At 41.4% G+C, this 18,976-nt stretch overlaps 1 protein-coding gene across 3 annotated transcripts in view; it reads right to left on the bottom strand.

Moving 5' to 3' along the window:
* The window catches only part of NELL1 (neural EGFL like 1), a 422,689-nt gene extending 406,580 nt beyond the window's left edge, over nucleotides 1-16,109 (bottom strand). Inside the window, exons 1-2 of one of the 3 annotated variants that reach the window (XM_039535560.1) lie at nucleotides 15,518-16,109; nucleotides 9,335-9,460 (exon numbers count right to left, since the gene is read on the bottom strand). In XM_039535560.1, coding sequence (XP_039391494.1) covers nucleotides 9,335-9,460; nucleotides 15,518-15,566 — 175 coding nt within the window. In that variant the 5' untranslated portion in view covers nucleotides 15,567-16,109. The remainder of the gene's footprint in view (nucleotides 1-9,334; nucleotides 9,461-15,517) is intronic. The other 2 variants (XM_039535559.1, XM_039535561.1) reach the window with 2 other exon arrangements.
* Nucleotides 16,110-18,976: the final 2,867 nt, after the last annotated feature.

Below are 18,976 nucleotides of genomic sequence, written 5' to 3'. Positions count from 1 at the left end.
AGCCCCCGCCCTTCATGTGTAAAGAAAAGATTCTGTACTGCCTGGACTATCATAGCAGCGGGATGCTGGGCTCCTCTCCCCCACACTGCTTAATGTCCTGTCTGGACTATCATAGCAGCTGGAGGCTGCCTTCCCCTCATTTTATCTCACTAACAAGTCACTGTTTCTTATTCCTGCATTCTTTACTACTTCATCACACAAATGGGGGGACACTGCAATGGTAGCCCAGGAAGGCTGGGGGAGGAGGGAATCAACAGGTGGGGTTGTTGCAGGGGCACCCCCTGTGAATGGCATGCAGCTCATCATTTCTGCGGGATCTGACATGGAGCGGCTGTGCTCTCTGGTTCTCTGATACACTGGTTCTCTAGTACACTTGCCCCATATTCTAGGCAGGACTGATTCTATTTTTAAATACCATAAAGGAGGGATTGACTCAGGGAGTCATTCCCATTTTTGTCTTTTGCGCCCCCGGCCGACCTCAGCCAGGGGCACCCATGACAGCAGCAGACAGTACAGTAAAGAAGGACTGATAACTGTCATCTCATTGCCAATTTACAATGGCAGCAGACAGTACAGAACGACTGATAACCGTCTCTGCTATCATGCAAAAGCAAATGAATGCTGCTGTATCGCCTCTGTCAGCGGCATCCAGTACACATACGGTGACGGTGACAAAAGGCAAAACAGGCTCCATGGTTGCCATGCTATGGCGTCTGCCAGGGCAATCCAGGGAAAAAGGGCGCAAAATTATTGTCTGCCGTTGCTTTCCCAGAGGAAGGAATGACTGACGACATTTACCCAGAACCACCCGCGACAATGATTTTTGCCCCATCAGGCACTGGGATCTCAACCCAGAATTCCAAGGGGCGGGGGAGACTGCGGGAACTATGGGATAGCTATGGAATAGCTACCCACAGTGCAACGCTCCAGAAATCAATGCTAGCCTCGGACCATGGACGCACACCACCGAATTAATGTGCTTAGTGTGGCCGCATGCACTCGACTTTATACAATCTGTTTTACTAAACCGGTTTATGTAAAATTGGAATAATCCCGTAACGTAGACGTACCCTGAGATTCAAGGATCTTTTGTTCCATTCCTGGCTCTGGAGGGAAACATACTGTAGTGGGCACAGACTCTTCTGCCCATTACCCCGAACTTGATCCTTTCTTCCCCATCCCCTCCAACCTCTCCCTGTCCCATTTCAGTCTCATGTTCCTCAATGACTCATTCAGTCTCCAAGCCTCAGGATTCTGATCCCAGTTCCAGTATCCTTGCCCACTCATTCCCAGATCTCCCCCATCCCAGTTACTTGTCCTCAGTCTTCTTGACCAGTCAGTCCCAGTTTCTACACTCAGCTTCCAGCCCCCATTTCCCCCACCCAGGCTTTTTGTGCCCATCTACTCCCCAGCCTTCCCCTGCCAGCCCCCTGGTCCAGCTCTTGTCTCCTCTGTATTTGAGTCAGGCAGTCATCTCCTCCTCCACCCTGCCAGGGCACCAGCAAGGGAGTCATTCAGAACATAGGAGAGACAGCCTCCCGGCTCTCAGACCTAATGCCTGGCCTCATCCCAGAGCAGCTGTTATAGGGAAAGTCCACCTTCACTCCTGCAGCCTTGGACCGGTGCCTGCTCAGTCCTTCTGTGAGGATAGCAAATGGGCAGTCGGGTCAAACTTAGCAGTTTTCAGGGGATGGAGGATGCTCAGTTAATTTGTGGGGCTTGCACATACACAGTCTGGTCAGCACAAGAGACCCAAACATGCTCAGTGAGGATGGAATCTTCAGAGATTTTAGCTGCTACATCTAAGTCTCTACTGAGCCTGTGCAAACTGATTTTTCAAAGGCTTGAAACTTGGACAAATCTGGGTGGATTTTTACAAGGATGGCAAACAGCACATCCCTGACACATAGGCCACTCTCCTGGCAAATGTCAAGGTCCTGCTCCAAAACATGGGCACACTAGAGCTTTCCAAAAAACAGTTTTTTGTTTGTTTTTTAAACATTTCAAACAATGTATTTTTCCCTAGCCTCCTCAGAAACAGCTTAACTGTTTTGGCTGTCACTTTCACAGAACTTCAGCCTGAGGCAGACACCCAACATGGTACATTTCAGCCTGAACAGCTCAAGTTTAGCAAAGTTATAAGCTGCTGAAAACAGGATCTTATAATGGGAAGCATCAGGCAACCTTATATAAAAGTGGTGCTAACACTGGGTATAATACAAAAGGGCCAAGTTATGGTTCCCTCACTGTGAGTGTTGTGAGGGGAAGGAGCCATAATGTTGCACTACAGCCAGTATGTAATAGGTAATAATTGGAGATATACCAATCTCCTAGAACTGGAAGGGACCTTGAAAGGTCATTGAGTCCAGCCCCCTGCCTTCACTAGCAGGACCAATTTTTGCCCCAGATCCCTAAGTGGCCCCCTCAAGGATTGAACTCACAACCCTGGGTTTAGCAGGCCAATGCTCAAACCACTGAGCTATCCCTCCCCCATCTAATGGGACTACTCCCCCTAATGGGACTACTCATGTGCTTACATGCTTCGCTCAACCACAGCCTAATTAACTTGCCAACTGACATAAAATGAGGTTATGGAAATAGATGGTAGAACCCATGTCTTCTGACTCCAACTTCAGTTCCTCACTGTAGACCATGCTGCCTATCACACTGCTCACAATCCAGGACTCAATATGTCTCTCTGTCTGTATTAAATTGAAATCCAAATTCCAGAGCTATATCCTTCTCTCAGGTGCATGAGTGTAAAGTCAGAATACTCCACTGACTTCTTAAAATTACTCTGGTTTGACATCAATGTGACTAATATGCCAGTGAAGTCGGTGGACTTATTCTGAATTTTTGCTGGCATAAATAAAGGCAGAATTTGGCCCAAGAAAGTTTCAAACCGGTGCTCTGCATAACACCACCATGTTGCAGTCTCATCACATGACACAAGCCAAACCTATATTTAAAGTAACAATTTCTCAAGCCTTCCCCTTCATTTTCCATTTTGGGATTTAAATACGTCTGACTTTCAGAAGCTACTGTATAATGGGACTTTGAAATCCAGAAAAAACAATAAAGTCATCATTTAAACTGCAGTCCAGAGATCTGACTCTCAGAATTCCTCCCTGGGCACACAGATAAAATATATACAAATAGTGGAGAGTGCTCAGTTATTGTCTTGATACAATGATCCAACCATCCAGTGAATTTATCTCAGACTCCTTTCCAGTTGGGCAGACAGAAGCAGTGGTGTCCGATAGAGAGCAGGTGCTCCCCCACTTTGAAGGCTTAGAGAAAGATGCCAGGTATTGGAGCAATGTGCAGCAAGGAGGCAAAACAAAGAAAAGCAGGCATTGAAGAGTGAACTGCACCAATAAATGATCAAAACAAAGCTCAGCTGAAAGACAGGATCATCTCTTGGAGGACAAGAAGAGGAGAGACAAATTGCAGTGGATTAGTGACATGCTCCAACAGAATACCGCTATTTTAAAAATCTGGATGCTATTTTCCAGTCATTATTATAAGGCATTCATTTTGGGAGCGCTGTAATATAAATCCATAATGCTGAAAAACTTTTGAAAAAGTTAAATAAAATAAGCACAAAGATCAAGACGTCAATCTTTCAGTGCTTCGGTCTAGTGTCACCAATTTCCAACTCTGGTAATTTATGTTCTGCCTTCCCAAATTCTCCCTGAAGTTTTAACTGGGAAAAGTATTATTATTTATTTAATACAGTGGAAACCCAGCTAATAATAAATATATGAGTGCCATATAGTAAAGCCAATACAAAAACCATTTACATTAAACGAAAGAATCAACCAGACGCAAGCAGAGTTATCCTGAACCAAACAAACAATCTGGCACAAGGTCAAATCATAGTACTAAGGTGGTGATTTTCAACCTGTGGTCTGTGGACCCCTGGGGATTAAAAAGGGTAGAGCAGTTTTTAAACTAGGAGATGAGGGGAAGCCGACTGCTGCAGAGGAGCGTGTAGATCGGACACAGACTTCTCTTAAGGGAGAGTCTGATGATAGAGAATCTCCAGGTTATAGTCAGGAGCAGAGGAATGAGAAGTATAATGTAAGGGCCGGATCAGATGATAAACAGTCACATAAAAAAGAATCTGGCACATCAGAAAAAGGCAGGCTAATAAACAGGGACAAGGTTTTAAAGTGCTTGTACACAAATGCCAGAAGTCTAAATAATAAGATGGGTGAACTAGAGTGCCTTGTGATAAAGGAGGATATAGATATAATAGGCATCACAGAAACCTGGTGGACTGAGAGCAATCAATGGGACACAATCATTCCGGGGTACAAAATATATCGGAAGGACAGAACAGGCTGTGCAGGGGGAGGAGTGGCACTATATGTTAAAGAAAGTGTAGATTCAAATGAAGAAAAAAATCTTAAGCGAATCCACAGGTTCCATAGAGTCTCTATGGATAGAAATTTCATGCTCTAGTAAAAATATAACAGTAGGGATCTATTATCGACCACCTGACCAGGACAGTAATAGTGATGATGAAATGCTAAGGGAAATTAGAGAGGCTATCAAAATTAAGAACCCAATAATAGTGGGGGATTTCAATTATCCCCATATTGACTGGGAACATTTCACTTCAGGACGAAATGCAGAGATAAAATTTCTCGATACTTTAAATGACTGCTTCATGGAGCAGCTGGTACAGGAACCCACAAGGGGAGAGGCGACTCTAGATTTAATCCTGAGTGGAGCGCAGGAGCTGGTCCAAGAGGTAACTATAGCAGGACCGCTTGGAAATAGTGACCATAATACAATAGCATTCAACATCCCTGTGGTGGGAAGAACATCTCAACTGCCCAACACTGTGGCCTTTAATTTCAAAAGGGGGAACTACACAAAAATGAGGGGGTTAGACAGACAAAAGTTAAAAGGTACAGTGACTAAAGTGAAATCCCTGCAAGTTGCATGGGCCCTTTTTAAAGACACCATAATAGAGGCCCAACTTCAATGTATACCCCAAATTAAGAAAAACAGTAAAAGAACTAAAAAAGAGCCACCGTGGCTTAACAACCATGTAAAAGAAGCAGTGAGAGATAAAAAGACTTCCTTTAAAAAGTGGAAGTCAAATCCTAGTGAGGCAAATAGAAAGGAGCACAAACACTGCCAACTTAAGTGCAAGAGTGTAATAAGAAAAGCCAAAGAGGAGTTTGAAGAACAGCTAGCCAAAAACTCCAAAGGTAATAACAAAATGTTTTTTAAGTACATCAGAAGCAGGAAGCCTGCTAAACAACCAGTGGGGCCCCTTGACGATGAAAATACAAAAGGAGCGCTTAAAGATGATAAAGTCATTGCGGAGAAACTAAATGGATTCTTTGCTTCAGTCTTCACGGCTGAGGATGTTAGGGAGATTCCCAAACCTGAGCTGGCTTTTGTAGATGACAAATCTGAGGAACTATCACAGATTGAAGTATCACTAGAGGAGGTTTTGGAATTAATTGATAAACTCAACATTAACAAGTCACCGGGACCAGATGGCATTCACCCAAGAGTTCTGAAAGAACTCAAATGCGAAGTTGCGGAACTATTAACTAAGGTTTGTAACCTGTCCTTTAAATCGGCTTCGGTACCCAATGACTGGAAGTTAACTAATGTAACACCAATATTTAAAAAGGGCTCTAGGGGTGATCCCGGCAATTACAGACCGGTAAGTCTAACGTCGGTACCGGGCAAATTAGTCGAAACAATAGTAAAGAATAAAATTGTCAGACACATAGAAAAACAAACTCTTGAGCAATAGTCAACATGGTTTCTGTAAAGGGAAATCGTGTCTTACTAATCTATTAGAGTTCTTTGAAGGGGTCAACAAACATGTGGACAAGGGGGATCTGGTGGACATAGTGTACTTAGATTTCCAGAAAGCCTTTGACAAGGTCCCTCACCAAAGGCTCTTATGTAAATTAAGCTGTCATGGGATAAAAGGAAAGGTCCTTTCATGGATTGAGAACTGGTTAAAGGACAGGGAACAAAGGGTAGGAATTAATGGTAAATTCTCAGAATGGAGAGGGGTAACTAGTGGTGTTCCCCAAGGGTCAGTCCTAGGACCAATCCTATTCAATTTATTCATAAATGATCTGGAGAAAGGGGTAAACAGTGAGGTGGCAAAGTTTGCAGATGATACTAAACTACTCAAGATAGTTAAGACCAAAGCAGATTGTGAAGAACTTCAAAAAGATCTCACAAAACTAAGTGATTGGGCAACAAAATGGCAAATGAAATTTAATGTGGATAAATGTAAAGTAATGCACATTGGAAAAAATAACCCCAACTATACATACAACATGATGGGGGCTAATTTAGCTACAACGAGTCAGGAAAAAGATCTTGGAGTTATCGTGGATAGTTCTCTGAAGATGTCCACGCAGTGTGCAGAGGCGGTCAAAAAGCAAACAGGATGTTAGGAATCATTAAAAAGGGGATAGAGAATAAGACTGAGAATATATTATTGCCCTTATATAAATCCATGGTACGCCCACATCTCGAATACTGTGTACAGATGTGGTCTCCTCACCTCAAAAAAGATATTCTAGCACTAGAAAAGGTTCAGAAAAGAGCAACTAAAATGATTAGGGGTTTAGAGAGGGTCCCATATGAGGAAAGATTAAAGAGGCTAGGACTCTTCAGTTTGGAAAAGAGAAGACTAAGGGGGGACATGATAGAGGTATATAAAATCATGAGTGATGTTGAGAAAGTGGATAAGGAAAAGTTATTTACTTATTCCCATAATACAAGAACTAGGGGTCACCAAATGAAATTAATAGGCAGCAGGTTTAAAACAAATAAAAGGAAGTTCTTCTTCACGCAGCGCACAGTCAACTTGTGGAACTCCTTACCTGAGGAGGTTGTGAAGGCTAGGACTATAACAATGTTTAAAAGGGGACTGGATAAATTCATGGTGGCTAAGTACATAAATGGCTATTAGCCAGGATGGGTAAGAATGGTGTCCCTAGCCTCTGTTCGTCAGAGGATGGAGATGGATGGCAGGAGAGAGATCACTTGATCATTGCCTGTTAGGTTCACTCCCTCAGGGGAACCTGGCATTGGCCACTGTCGGTAGACAGATACTGGGCTAGATGGACCTTTGGTCTGACCCGGTACGGCCTCTCTTATGTTCTTATGGGATCCACAGAGTAGGTCTAAGATTTCTGAAGGGGTCCACACCTCCATTCAGAAATGTTTAGGGGTCCACAAATTAAAAAAGGTTGAAAACCAGTGTCCTAAGGTCAGCTATTTTACTCAATGAAAGAGAACATTTATTTGACTTCTGCATCTTATAAAGCCTCAACCACACTGTTGGCTTTCAACAAATAATAAATAACGAGGGAAAAAGCTCAAAAAACTAGGTAGGAATAATCTAGAATTTGCATCCTAGCCTAAAGGTAGCTGGAAAGGGTCTCCTTCAGACCTTCTCCAGGAACGAATAACACAACCAAGGACCCTTGGGTCAAGAGTCTTGTCCCCGACCAATCCTGACAAACTATATACCTAGAGCAATTGTACCCTAGCCAACCTGCTGAGTGGGGGCGGGGGGTGAATGCAAGAGGCAATTGCTCAAGCACTGAGAGTTATCTACAGGCACCTAAGGGCAGAATTTTGTTCTTGGGGAGAATCTCAGTTATAAAGAACTTTATATAATAAATTTAAGACCCTGAATTTTATTCTTCACTTGCTGTTCTGAACTTTTGTTCAGAGTTTCTAAGAACATTTTACTCCAGAGGTGGCTGCATTTCAGTGGTGGATGAACTTCACAGCATGTTTAGTTTTTATGTTAGTTTGTAAAGTTTATAAAGTGTTTTGGAGATCTTCCAGGACAAAAGGAGCTAAAGCAATATAAGGTCACAATCATTATCCCTTAAAATTTACTTTTAATATCAACTGTTCAAGCCCTGGGTTGCACATGCAGATCTTTTTAGTTTTGCCATTAGGCACTATTAGACTGTGAAAATCTATGGCGACAGTTTGTCAATGTGTTCTCAATTAACGCCACAAAAAACACCATGAGAAATTTTAAAATAGCTTAAGCCAATTAGGACATTGCAGTCTGCTGAGGAATGACTGCACTTTTAACACAGTTTGCCTCAACTACTTAAGTAGCGCTCAGCACAAAATGAAAAAATTGACTTTTTAGGAAGAGTATCCAAAGCAAAACATTTCAGATGTTTAACTGGATGTCTATATTCTAGATGTTGCTGATAATAATTCTGGCATCTAGGAATTAGCAGAAACCATTTGACTCTGAGTCCTAAAAGGAAGGTGAACCTTGCATAATTTCTCAAATATGGTCTTCAATAATCTCTCTGCTATAACACCTGTTCTCTCTCTTCACATTGTACATATTTACCAACTGGGTAAAGAATAGGCTAAGTTATAGGTCTGATTCTTGTATCATGTACACGAACATAAATCATGCATAACTACTGAAGTTCATGGAATAAAACCAGTGTAAGTGAGATCAGAATCAGGCCCTTTGTCCCTCTACATTGTTATCAAAGCAAAAAAACCAGAGCCATCGAAGACAGTCTTTCATGTAAGTATTAAGCAAGTTACAGAAAAGTTATACTAAGCTAGGTGAAAAAATATCTCTGTTCATGTTACTTGCTCATGTAAACATATTTTAGCAATTCATTTCTTCTGCTGTTTAGGGCTTTAAGCGACAACGGCTGAAATCCTAGCCCAACTAACATCAATGGCAAAACGCAACATTGACTTCACGGAAGCCAGGACTTCATCCACTGGTCACTTAAAAATCCCACTTTTAAATCACTTACCAGTTCCACCTTACAACACTGAAACTTAAATTACTTTAGAAATCAGAGTCTTATTTTTACCATGAATTCATTTACTTTGTGCTTGTCACTCTGCTCAGAGAGTGAAGGTAAATATTGCTTGCCTTTCTGATGCATGCAATTCCATTGAAGTTGACAGAGACTGGTGTATTACTATCAGTGTGCATCAATACACTACAAAGGGCTCTAATACTGTCCTCTTATCTATGCATGCAACTGGGCCCATGCAAGGAAACTCAGTGGGAGTATTCGACTGGAAATTAAACAGAGGAATGTTTAAACACACCCAAAAACTGTTTTCATTGAAATTTTGGGTCTAAATGACCTGATTTCATCCCTGTAAAAACACCATTAACATATATCAGTAGAATAACAGTATCTTAGGAACAACAGAACCCATAGTAAAATGCAAGCATTGTGTACAGGGAATATGTTTTACACCCAATCTATTAGTAATCAAGGAGACAGAGGCCGTCTTAGGTAAATGAAGATGTTTGATTTACCTTGGAATAAAAATGCTTTGCTAGCATGTAGTCCTGACACTTGCGTAACTCCAATAGTTGTATTCACAAGATCCAGTTCTGTGATAATATCAATTTGTAAATTGGGATCCGTTCCAAATCCGACAACTGTTTTAAAAAAAAAAATGAAAGTTTGATCAATTTTTATTTTAAATCAAAGTATAACAACAACAACAAAGAACTTCTAGTACAGTATGGGGTATGTGCAGATACTATGTACAGTAATCACTTAAGAGACAGTAACCTCCCCAGATGTCAAGAAAAGATGTTCTTCTCCATTGACTACCTTTAAGCTAGTACCTTTTATCTTCACAGATTTTAGAACACAATAGAAACACTACATTTAACACATCAGTATGACATGGCAGAAGAATCATCACAATTAAACAAAACTTATCCAATTATAATAAAAAGCAACAAAATGAAGACAGAAAGAAAACAGCAGGCAGAGGAAATGAGTAATCACTCAGACCAGCAATGCTCATATTCACCGAGCTATACTATTACCAAGAACTTACTGAAGTCTGAATACTCCTTTCATGATCAACTGAAGCATGCTAGCATTCCATGTCGAGCTGCAGCTACTCGTTAATATTAATAGATTAGGTTACTTACTTCCACCATTCACTGTAAGTTAGATGTAGTATATATTCCAAATTGTACAACATGCCCCCCACGAATTGCTGATAATAGGGTATTCTTTAGCATCCTGATGGAAATGGGTGATATCTGTAGTGATGGTATGGAAATCATGTGACAGTGGGTATTCATGCCCAAGTGGTAACAAAACTGCTGCACTAATTTAGGCTCAGAGCAGCTGCTTGTTCGCAGAACACTTTAGGTGGTTAAATATGCAACCTTTATCCAGCAAGGAACAAGAGATATGGCAAGAAACCAGCATGGTTTGTTCTAACAAGGGTCCATCCATCAGCATGGTAGCTGAGGTAATACGAGATCCGTGCCAGGCATATACAGCAAGAACCTATTGTAGAATCCAATCCTGCTCCTAACAAGTATTGCTACTAACTTCATTCTAGGAGAAGGAGTAGACTCCTAGAATAAAATCCTAACCCCACTGAAGTCAATGTCATTGACTTCCAGGGGCCAAGATTTCACCTGTAGTGTATAGTCAGATGGCTTTCCACTAAGTGATCTCCAGTTTTATGTTTCAATTCATTCTTTTTCTCTTCCAGGACTTTGAGCGGTTAGGCAGCGAGTATCCTGGTTTGAGTTTTTAAAAGACTCTCTGAAAAACTGTCAGGGTATATAATGAACAAGAATAAATCAGAATTTCTACTTATAAATCAATTATGCCACAAAACACTTTTTTCTCCTTTTCCTTTACTCAAATATTAAAATACCTTGGGATGATATCTTGTCCTGAATTTAGAAGACAGCATTTCACAAAATGCATGGATAGTAATAAAAGCTCTTGAAAAAGAAACTTGAAAGTGGTCTCTTTTAACCTCACTCCAACAGCGGCAATTGAGAGTACTGGGCACCTTGCAGGATTGGGCCCATTGACAGGAAGCTATGACTTCATAAAAACACGTCTGGCTTGCCAAATTAAGTTTATTTAGTATGTGCTACCCTAATGCTTTCATATTAATAGAAGACTAAACAGTTCTGTAGAAAATTAAGACAACTGGAATGAACCTGAATAAACTGATCTTACAATATAAACCAGGAGATACAAACTTCCTAGAAATTCTGTAATAACACTGGACTTTAAGGTTCTCTTTGGCTTAATCCAGGCCAGATGCTCAGAAACTACAATATTTGAATTGCAAAGAGACTTTGACATCTCCTTCAGACCAGCACTACCACATCCTGTGATAGCTAACACTGAACCAACTCTTCTAACTGCAAATCATCCTGAACAAGTTTACCTCTGTCTGGCTAAACTCACTACTAGAAACTGTTGGGTTTGTTTGTTTTGTTTTTAAACTACCTCTCTTTGGCCAAAATGGAGAGAGATAAGGATAATAAATGGTAATACTAAAGCTTGTATTACATAGGGCATTTCATCTCAAAGCATCCTACACTGCCTCACAGCGTACAGCTGAAATGAATCCATCTCTAGGTAAAGGTCAGCAGCTTACCAAAAAAAAAAAAAACAAAAAAAACCCCAACAGTCGGGGAGGACAAATTTTGGCTAAGGATATCAAAGCAAAAAACCATCTGGGGAGCTTTACTGTTCACACAAAACAGATAGGACTTTGTTTCTTTAAGGTCTTATCCAAAAGAAAACCCCACATAAACTCTATGATACTCAAATGATCTACTTAGGAAGAATGAAGGGCTGAGCTGACCCAGCGAAGATTGGAATATGTGGTTCCAAATATTAAGGGCCCAATCCAAAGCCGAGTCAAGTCAATGAGAGATGTTATAGTGCTATCATTGGATGCTGGATCAGTCCAAAAATGTCTTAAACTGGAACAATGGACCACTAAGCCATGCCCAATAAGCTCCAATTTTGAACCCATTAAAGTCAATGGAAGTTTTACCACTGACTTCAATGGGAGCAGAACTGGGCTGTAACACAGCAAAAATAGATAACCACATTAAGCATAATAGCCTCACTATTTTTTTTTAAAAGCTACTGATTCCAAACTCAGCAGCAGGCTTCAGCTGGTATAAATCAATGTGGCTCCATTAACTTCAATTCACACAAGCTGAGAGTCTGGCCCACCAGCTATACTGTGCCTCCTTCCAACTATCACAAGCTTTCCAACAAAGAAACTATTACAGTATCATAGCAGTTCTTTAGCAAGCCCATACGTTGTTTTAAATACCTAGTCATTTTGTTAAGCTGGCTCTTGAGACTGCACACAGATGCTCAAAACCCTGGTTATTTAATAATTAAACAACAAATAGCTTCTGTTTTATAAGCAGGTCTCTGTTCCCCCTGGAGTTTCCCACTCTCTTTTTCAGAGACCTTAAGTAAAAGACTCATACAAAGAAAATCACATGTATCTCTATTAGCATCCAGCATTTTATATTTTCTTTTAAGTAGAACAAAAAATTGGAAAATCCCATTTCCTCCTTTAAATGAGAACTATTAGCCTTTATATTATTTCTTTTAAAGTTGTGCAAACTATGGATAGGATCCCACATGGTACCCACTGCCCTCAACTCCTACTGAAGTCGGTAGGCCAAATCCTTAAGTCACTTAGTGAGAGTTTTGTCTGAGTTAGGACAGAAAAAAAACTCGGCCCTTATTAATGAAGAGGTGAAAGTAGTATATATAGTATGTTACAGGATCAACAGCCTATAACTGTTATATAGGCTGTAACTCAATAATATGAATGATGTCACCAAGAAATCCCTGAAAGAAATTAAATCAATCTAACAGCTCTGACAAATTGCATTGTCTACTTGCTCCTTTATCACCACTTTGGAAACTTGAGTCCAGGAATCATGGGAAACTCTCTGTAATTAAATGGATTGGAACACAGAAAGCATAAATTATGTGATATAAATTATTAATTTTAGAACCCCTAGGAGCCTTAATCATGGACCAGGACCCCCCATTAAGCTAGGCACTGTACAAACACAAAACAAAGATTATACATTCCTTTATACTTTAAGTATGTACACACCTAGGTTGCACTGGGGGGGGGACTTTAAGTAGAAAGTGACATGATACAATCTAGTCAGTCTCATACAAATATTTGCTAGTTGAGTGGGAGCAGGAAGTGAACTCTATAACATGTATTTTACCTTTGACTGTAAACAGCAGGATAGCAATTGTTGCACATAGAACTTTCCAAATGGCTTCACAATTCCAAATAAATTAATCTCAGATTAGTCTTGACTACCTTTTGGAGTGTCAACATGCAATACTGGTGTTATATTAGCTGTGAAAACAAGAGATATTTTCTCCCTAGACATTGTTATGTCACACCTTTCAAATTATAGTGATCTTAGATAATGGGGTGATACTGTAATACTTTCTGATGTTAGTTGCCATTTTACACATTGATTTCCTTGGAAAATATATAGTAATTTTACTAGATAGTTTCCTTGAAAATATCATTTGCACATTTTCAAGAAAACATCCCCCTAACATACTCTAAATCAGAACCTATTTAGAATAGTACATTACACAAGAGTAAAGGGAACAAAAGACTCCACAAGAAAGTCATGCTTCTGTTATATTATTTCTATTCATTCTTTAAATTAGGGATTTGGAACTCTCAGCCTGACTGTTCCTATGGATTTGCCAGGTCTTTAACCATTCCTAAATACCCATGGAGGCTATATTACAAAGGCACATTGTTCCTACTAAAACACACATTTTAATTAAAATGGCCCCCACTGCAGTCAATATAGCAACACTTGCTGATGAAAGATATCAACATATAAGCTCATGTGTGATCTGTTATGCCTGCTTTCAAAATGATCAGAAGACGTTATGTAAAGTCCTTCTCAAAAACAGCCTGCACTTGTCAGAATAAAAATGTATTTTATATTCATACAAGAGAAAGACTGTCCAAAAAAGCTCACATTTATAAGGAAGCTTTTTAGTCAGTCTGTTGTATGGGTCTGCATCTTAGAATACTCTGGCAAATTACTGTTTAATGCCAACATTGTAAAGGATGCTCCCAACATTATTAAAGGAGAGACTACACCACAAAACTCTGCCTGCAATTGTGGTCTGCCTGAGTCAAAGAGAAACCCTGAGAGACCTGATATTTTTCCTTTTCAAAAGTGTGCTTTCCTAAGCCTTCACCTGTCCCTACTTCAAATCCTTCCCCTCCGTGAACAAACAGCAGGGAGCGAGAGGGGCAGACTCCTGAAACTTTTCATTATTGAATCTTGCCTCACATAAGCCTTTCCTGAGAGAACGGTTCTTAAATACTGCTACAGCGAACAGAGGAAGCAAGGGCTAACCTGGAGGAGACTGGCGAAATAAGAACGATCCCCATAGAGAATATTAAAAAGTCAATAAGTGAGGATTTTTTCCTGGGTGAGCTGCCTACACAAATAAGGGGGGGGGGGGGGTTGATCTACTGGCCAGCTGCAACTGCACAGAGACCTGGTAGCTTGATATTTTTATGCGATTGACTGGGGGTTTTATGAGAGCAGTTTTAATAAGCCAATTTCACCTCTGATTTCAAGATTGCCAGCCGTTCCTATCCCAACCTTAATATTCGCCGAAGTGCTATTTCCACTGTAAAGCCAGGGGAACCACCCATGTGTAAAACAAATAATAAGCGAGGCTGAAATCCCCCAGTGATGGACCCCACAGAAAAAAAAAACCCTCAGCCTAATCCCAAAGTGAAATCTAAGCAAAATGATTTTTCCCTGGGAGAAAGGAGTCAGCTGCTTTCAGCAGCCTATAGCAGGGGGAAATCTTCAGCAGGTGCATGCCCTGTCCGAGCGAATCTCACTAATCTCAAACACATGGGAACGGTTTTAAGTGGGGAAAATCTGAACACACATATCACTGCATCCACATGTTTATTTCAGGCACGGCCTCGGAGGCACGTTTCCAGCAGCAACTAATGATAATAGTACAGCCTGCTGCCACCTTAAACATACAGCCGGCATGGAAATAAGCCTGCTTTCCAACCAGGCTGGGTGGGGTTGGAGCTGGACTAGCATGGCCCGAAACGAGCTATTACCAAAGCAAAGGAAAGTTTCCGAGTTCTCTACACCAGTCGCCGCAGCATGCAACCCAACCTTTCCCAGGGCATTGAGGAGCGGAGCCCTGGGCTCGGGTGTTGCCTGGTGGCCCTGGTACAACAAGGTACGTAGCACAGAGGAGTGTTCCACTTTCCCTTCCCAGATGCAGCTAATTGCATCCATGTGGCTGATTTTCCCGATACGATTGCACGAAAACCCATCCACTCCCGGACATCGCTAGTCACACACATGCAGCCCAGAGCATTAGCTAGCTCACAACTGGAGGATGACAATGATAATACAGATTATATGCGATGCTATTAAATAATGAACAGCGCAGCGAAGGCACAGGAGAGCGGGTCGCATCTCCCACCGCACCCACTGGCCAAGATGCAGGTGCCGATCGCCTTTGCACGGGGAGACAGCTCAGCCCTTTACTAACAATCATCCGCCCCGACGCCAGCTGCTCCTTTGCAAAGATGCACTTTGCAGCTCTGCCCCAGCCTCCTCCGGCGGGGGGTCACCCTCTCTTACCTGCTCTCGCAGAGGCCACGCAAGCCCAAAGGACTAGTATTAAATCCATCTGTGCTGGCCCCGCTGCGTGCCCCGTGCAGAGCTCGGAGAGGCAGGCAAGGGAATCCCGCTTTCAGTTTCTTTTGAGCAGAGCCCCAAACTTGAAGAGCTTGTTTTGGCAGGCTTGGGAGAGAGAGCAGCAGCTCCACCAGCGGCCAGTACTGCTACCCAGGAACAGCCCATGTGCCTCGCTCAGGGATGCTGCCCAAGTCACCCAGCCCCTTCCTTGGGGGCTGGGCTGCTCAAGCCCCACCTCCCATGGCATCTCGGGTCAGCGTCATTCTGCCTGACGCCCCTGCTCCACCCAGGTTCATTTGCCTGCTGTTAGCAGAGACAGCCTGGAGACTCCTGTGCTCGTCGGATCCCCCTCTCGGAGCCTATTGGATCAGCCCCCTCCGCCCTCACAGGAGAAGCTGAGATCGAGACAGGCAGAGGCTTTGCTGGAAGAACGGTACAAGTGAGCAGGGTCGAGTATCCAAAAAGGGTTTTTTTGCTGAGATCTGCTTGATCCGTGTTCCGTGGAATGGCCCTCACTCGTACACAGCGCACTGTGCGCTCACGTGGCTACAATAAGTCAAAACTACAATAGCGGCGCCTGCCAAGCACTTTGATGCTAGAGAAATCAGTGGCAAGGTGATCATAGTCTATATATAATCAACTGCAATTGTTCATTCTCTGCATTGTTAAAGATATACCCCCCCATTCCAATTCCCCCTGTGTTAGGGGGGTGTAATGAAGAGAGAGAACCTTGGGAGTGTAATGAATAGATAGTGGGCATGAGTGTTTTGTCATGAATAGATGGTGAACGCTGGGACTGGCATAGTCTGTGGCTCCAGCCTACAAGCACACAGATGCTTAACTTTATAAAGATGAGTAGTCTAGCTGAAATGAAGTGGATTATTCACCATAGTAAAAGCTCAGCACCTGTGTTTTCAGCATCAGGTCTAAGTTTGTAAAGAGCACCATACAAAGAAGTCCCTGTGGGTGATCTTGGAAGGGAAATCATCTTCAAACTTGAACCATCCATGTAATCTCACTCCCTATATCTGGAAGGAAATGGTATAAAATAGAATGTCAAAGCCCATTTACACCATGGCATTTCTTGCAACCTCAGGATCCAACAGGAGACTCCCCAGGGCATCCAGCATTGGGTGTGGGTTTACTCTCATCCTCTGTCCTGCCCCCCCCCCCCCACACCACACACACAGAAAAAGAAAGATCGGTTTCCTTATGGCTAATATCCCAAGATTGACAAAAAAAAAGGTGCCCATTTTTCTTCTACTGAGAAAAGTCTTGGGGTGGGAAGAACTAGTGTGTGGGGAGGAGGGGTTGTTATAACCTCCATCTGCTGCATGCCTATGTTAATCATTTTCTTTAAAATGTCTTTTAGCATTGACCCTGATTCTGGGCTTTGTACACTGATTAAAACAAAAATATTTCATGCAAAATTAAGAGCCATCACACACACTGACACTCACCTCTCTCTTAACTGCCCCTCCTGATGACAGGAATCCCAGAGCGTTTAGATACACATTTGTCTCTGTCATTCAACAACCTGCTGTTTTGTCTTGCTATTGTAAATTATTTATATGGGAACTGTAGAATCATAAAAGAGAGGTGACAGAATATGTTGTTCAGCCTAAAAAATTAAATTCCACATAGGTGAAAGCTTTCTACACTGCTGTTTTTATTGCGTCCCTCCTTTCAAGTCTTTGTCTTGCATTTAAACATTGGCAGGTTTTGAACAATACATTTACAGAGGGTCAGAGCCTAAGATAGTATACATTAGCCCATTCAATTACATTCATTACACCTAAATGTCCCTCATTCGCAGAAATTTTGCTTTTGTCTATCATTAGTTGATACAAATAATTTGCATCAGAAAATGTTATTTCTGATCAGAAATAATGTAGGATCTGTTCATTTATGTCTTAGTGATGAAAGAAGGGGGGGCTTGGGAATCTTCTGCTGGCCTCCTGGGTCTCCTTAGTCAAGTTACTTAGTTGCTCTATCTCAGTCTTCCAATCTGTAAAATGGGGATACAACCTCCATTTGAAAAGCTTTTGACAGTATGTTCAATAAGACACTATACAGTAGAACTACAAACAATTTTTTCTCTGCATCTCCCCCATTTGGATGTCTTCATGTCAAAAAATATATAACACCACGTGAATGAAGGTTACCTATTAGATAAAACATGGCTTAACATTCTGACAGAAAACTTGAGAATCAGATCTTGCTCATATTGAAGTCAAGGGGAACAGGATAGACACTAAGAAACAAGGTGATTTCTATTCCTGGGGAATACAAAGCCATACTAATTCTCCTTCCACCTCCCAGAAGATTTTATTCTAGCTTTGCTAACATTCAAATTAAGTCACTATGTCCTTTGTAAAACCAGAGGATTTTTTTTCCCATGTAATGGGCAGTGTCTCTTCAGCGGGAAGCTTGGTATAAGTGATGTTCACATAGGAAACAGTTTTGTCCAGAATTTTAATTTTTAAATTCCATTCAGCTGTTTTTAAGCCACAAAGACACCAAGAAAAATATATATGCTGCCTTGTTTAAGGGGATATTTGCATTCATGTACCTTTATTTTGGTGATCAACAGGGTAAGTGAAAAGTCTAACAGGGTTGATTTATTTGTGCAATAAGATCACTGAATATACTTTCCAAAAACAGGTATCCCTGACTCTAGGCAAGGGCTGTACACTGTGGAATCTATGGTGGTTTATCTAAAAGTTTCTCTGTAATTAATCCCTAGTGTACACTAGTGACCTATGCACAATTTGGTTTAGAGAAATACTGACTTTTTTCAAGGTTCTGTTTTGCTGGCAACAATCTCATCCCATGTAACTACCAACAACAGCAAGAGAAGTTAATCATACAACAGGCAGAAATCCAACTTTTTCTGTGTTCCAGTAAACTCATAAATGATGAACAGTTTTTACCCTTTGTATTATGGGGCAGTTTCATTCTCTAGTGCATTACCTGAGCCATATTATGACTTGTGCTTTGATCTTGGTAGATCTCAGAAACTAACGTCTGGTTTATCTACACACAGAATTGCACTGGGTTTAACTGGAGATGCTTTAGTCTTTATATTATCATATAGTTAAACCAGTGTAAATCCCTGAGTTTCTTAAATCACTTTAAACCTGACATATCAACAGGGCTTTGGAGCAGAGCCCGGAGCTGGGTGTGGACCAGTAGGTTTTTGTGCAGAGCTGGAGTGGAGCAATTCAAAAATTTGATTGCTCCAAATCCCTGCATATCAATGTCTTAAATTGATTCCTTGCCAGTTTAAGTTAAGGCTTAAAGAGAGAAACACAGATGTAAGAGGATGCACACAAGAGTTTCCAGTGGCTTATCTAAATCAGTTTAGAAGCATACCAGGTTGTTTGTAGAAAAGTTCTAAGC

Source organism: Mauremys reevesii, linkage group 4, assembly GCF_016161935.1.
Source record: "Mauremys reevesii isolate NIE-2019 linkage group 4, ASM1616193v1, whole genome shotgun sequence".
Lineage (NCBI taxonomy): Eukaryota > Metazoa > Chordata > Testudines > Geoemydidae > Mauremys > Mauremys reevesii.
The sequence above is the reverse complement of the archived record's forward strand: the minus strand, read 5'-3'. Positions and strand labels throughout refer to the sequence as shown.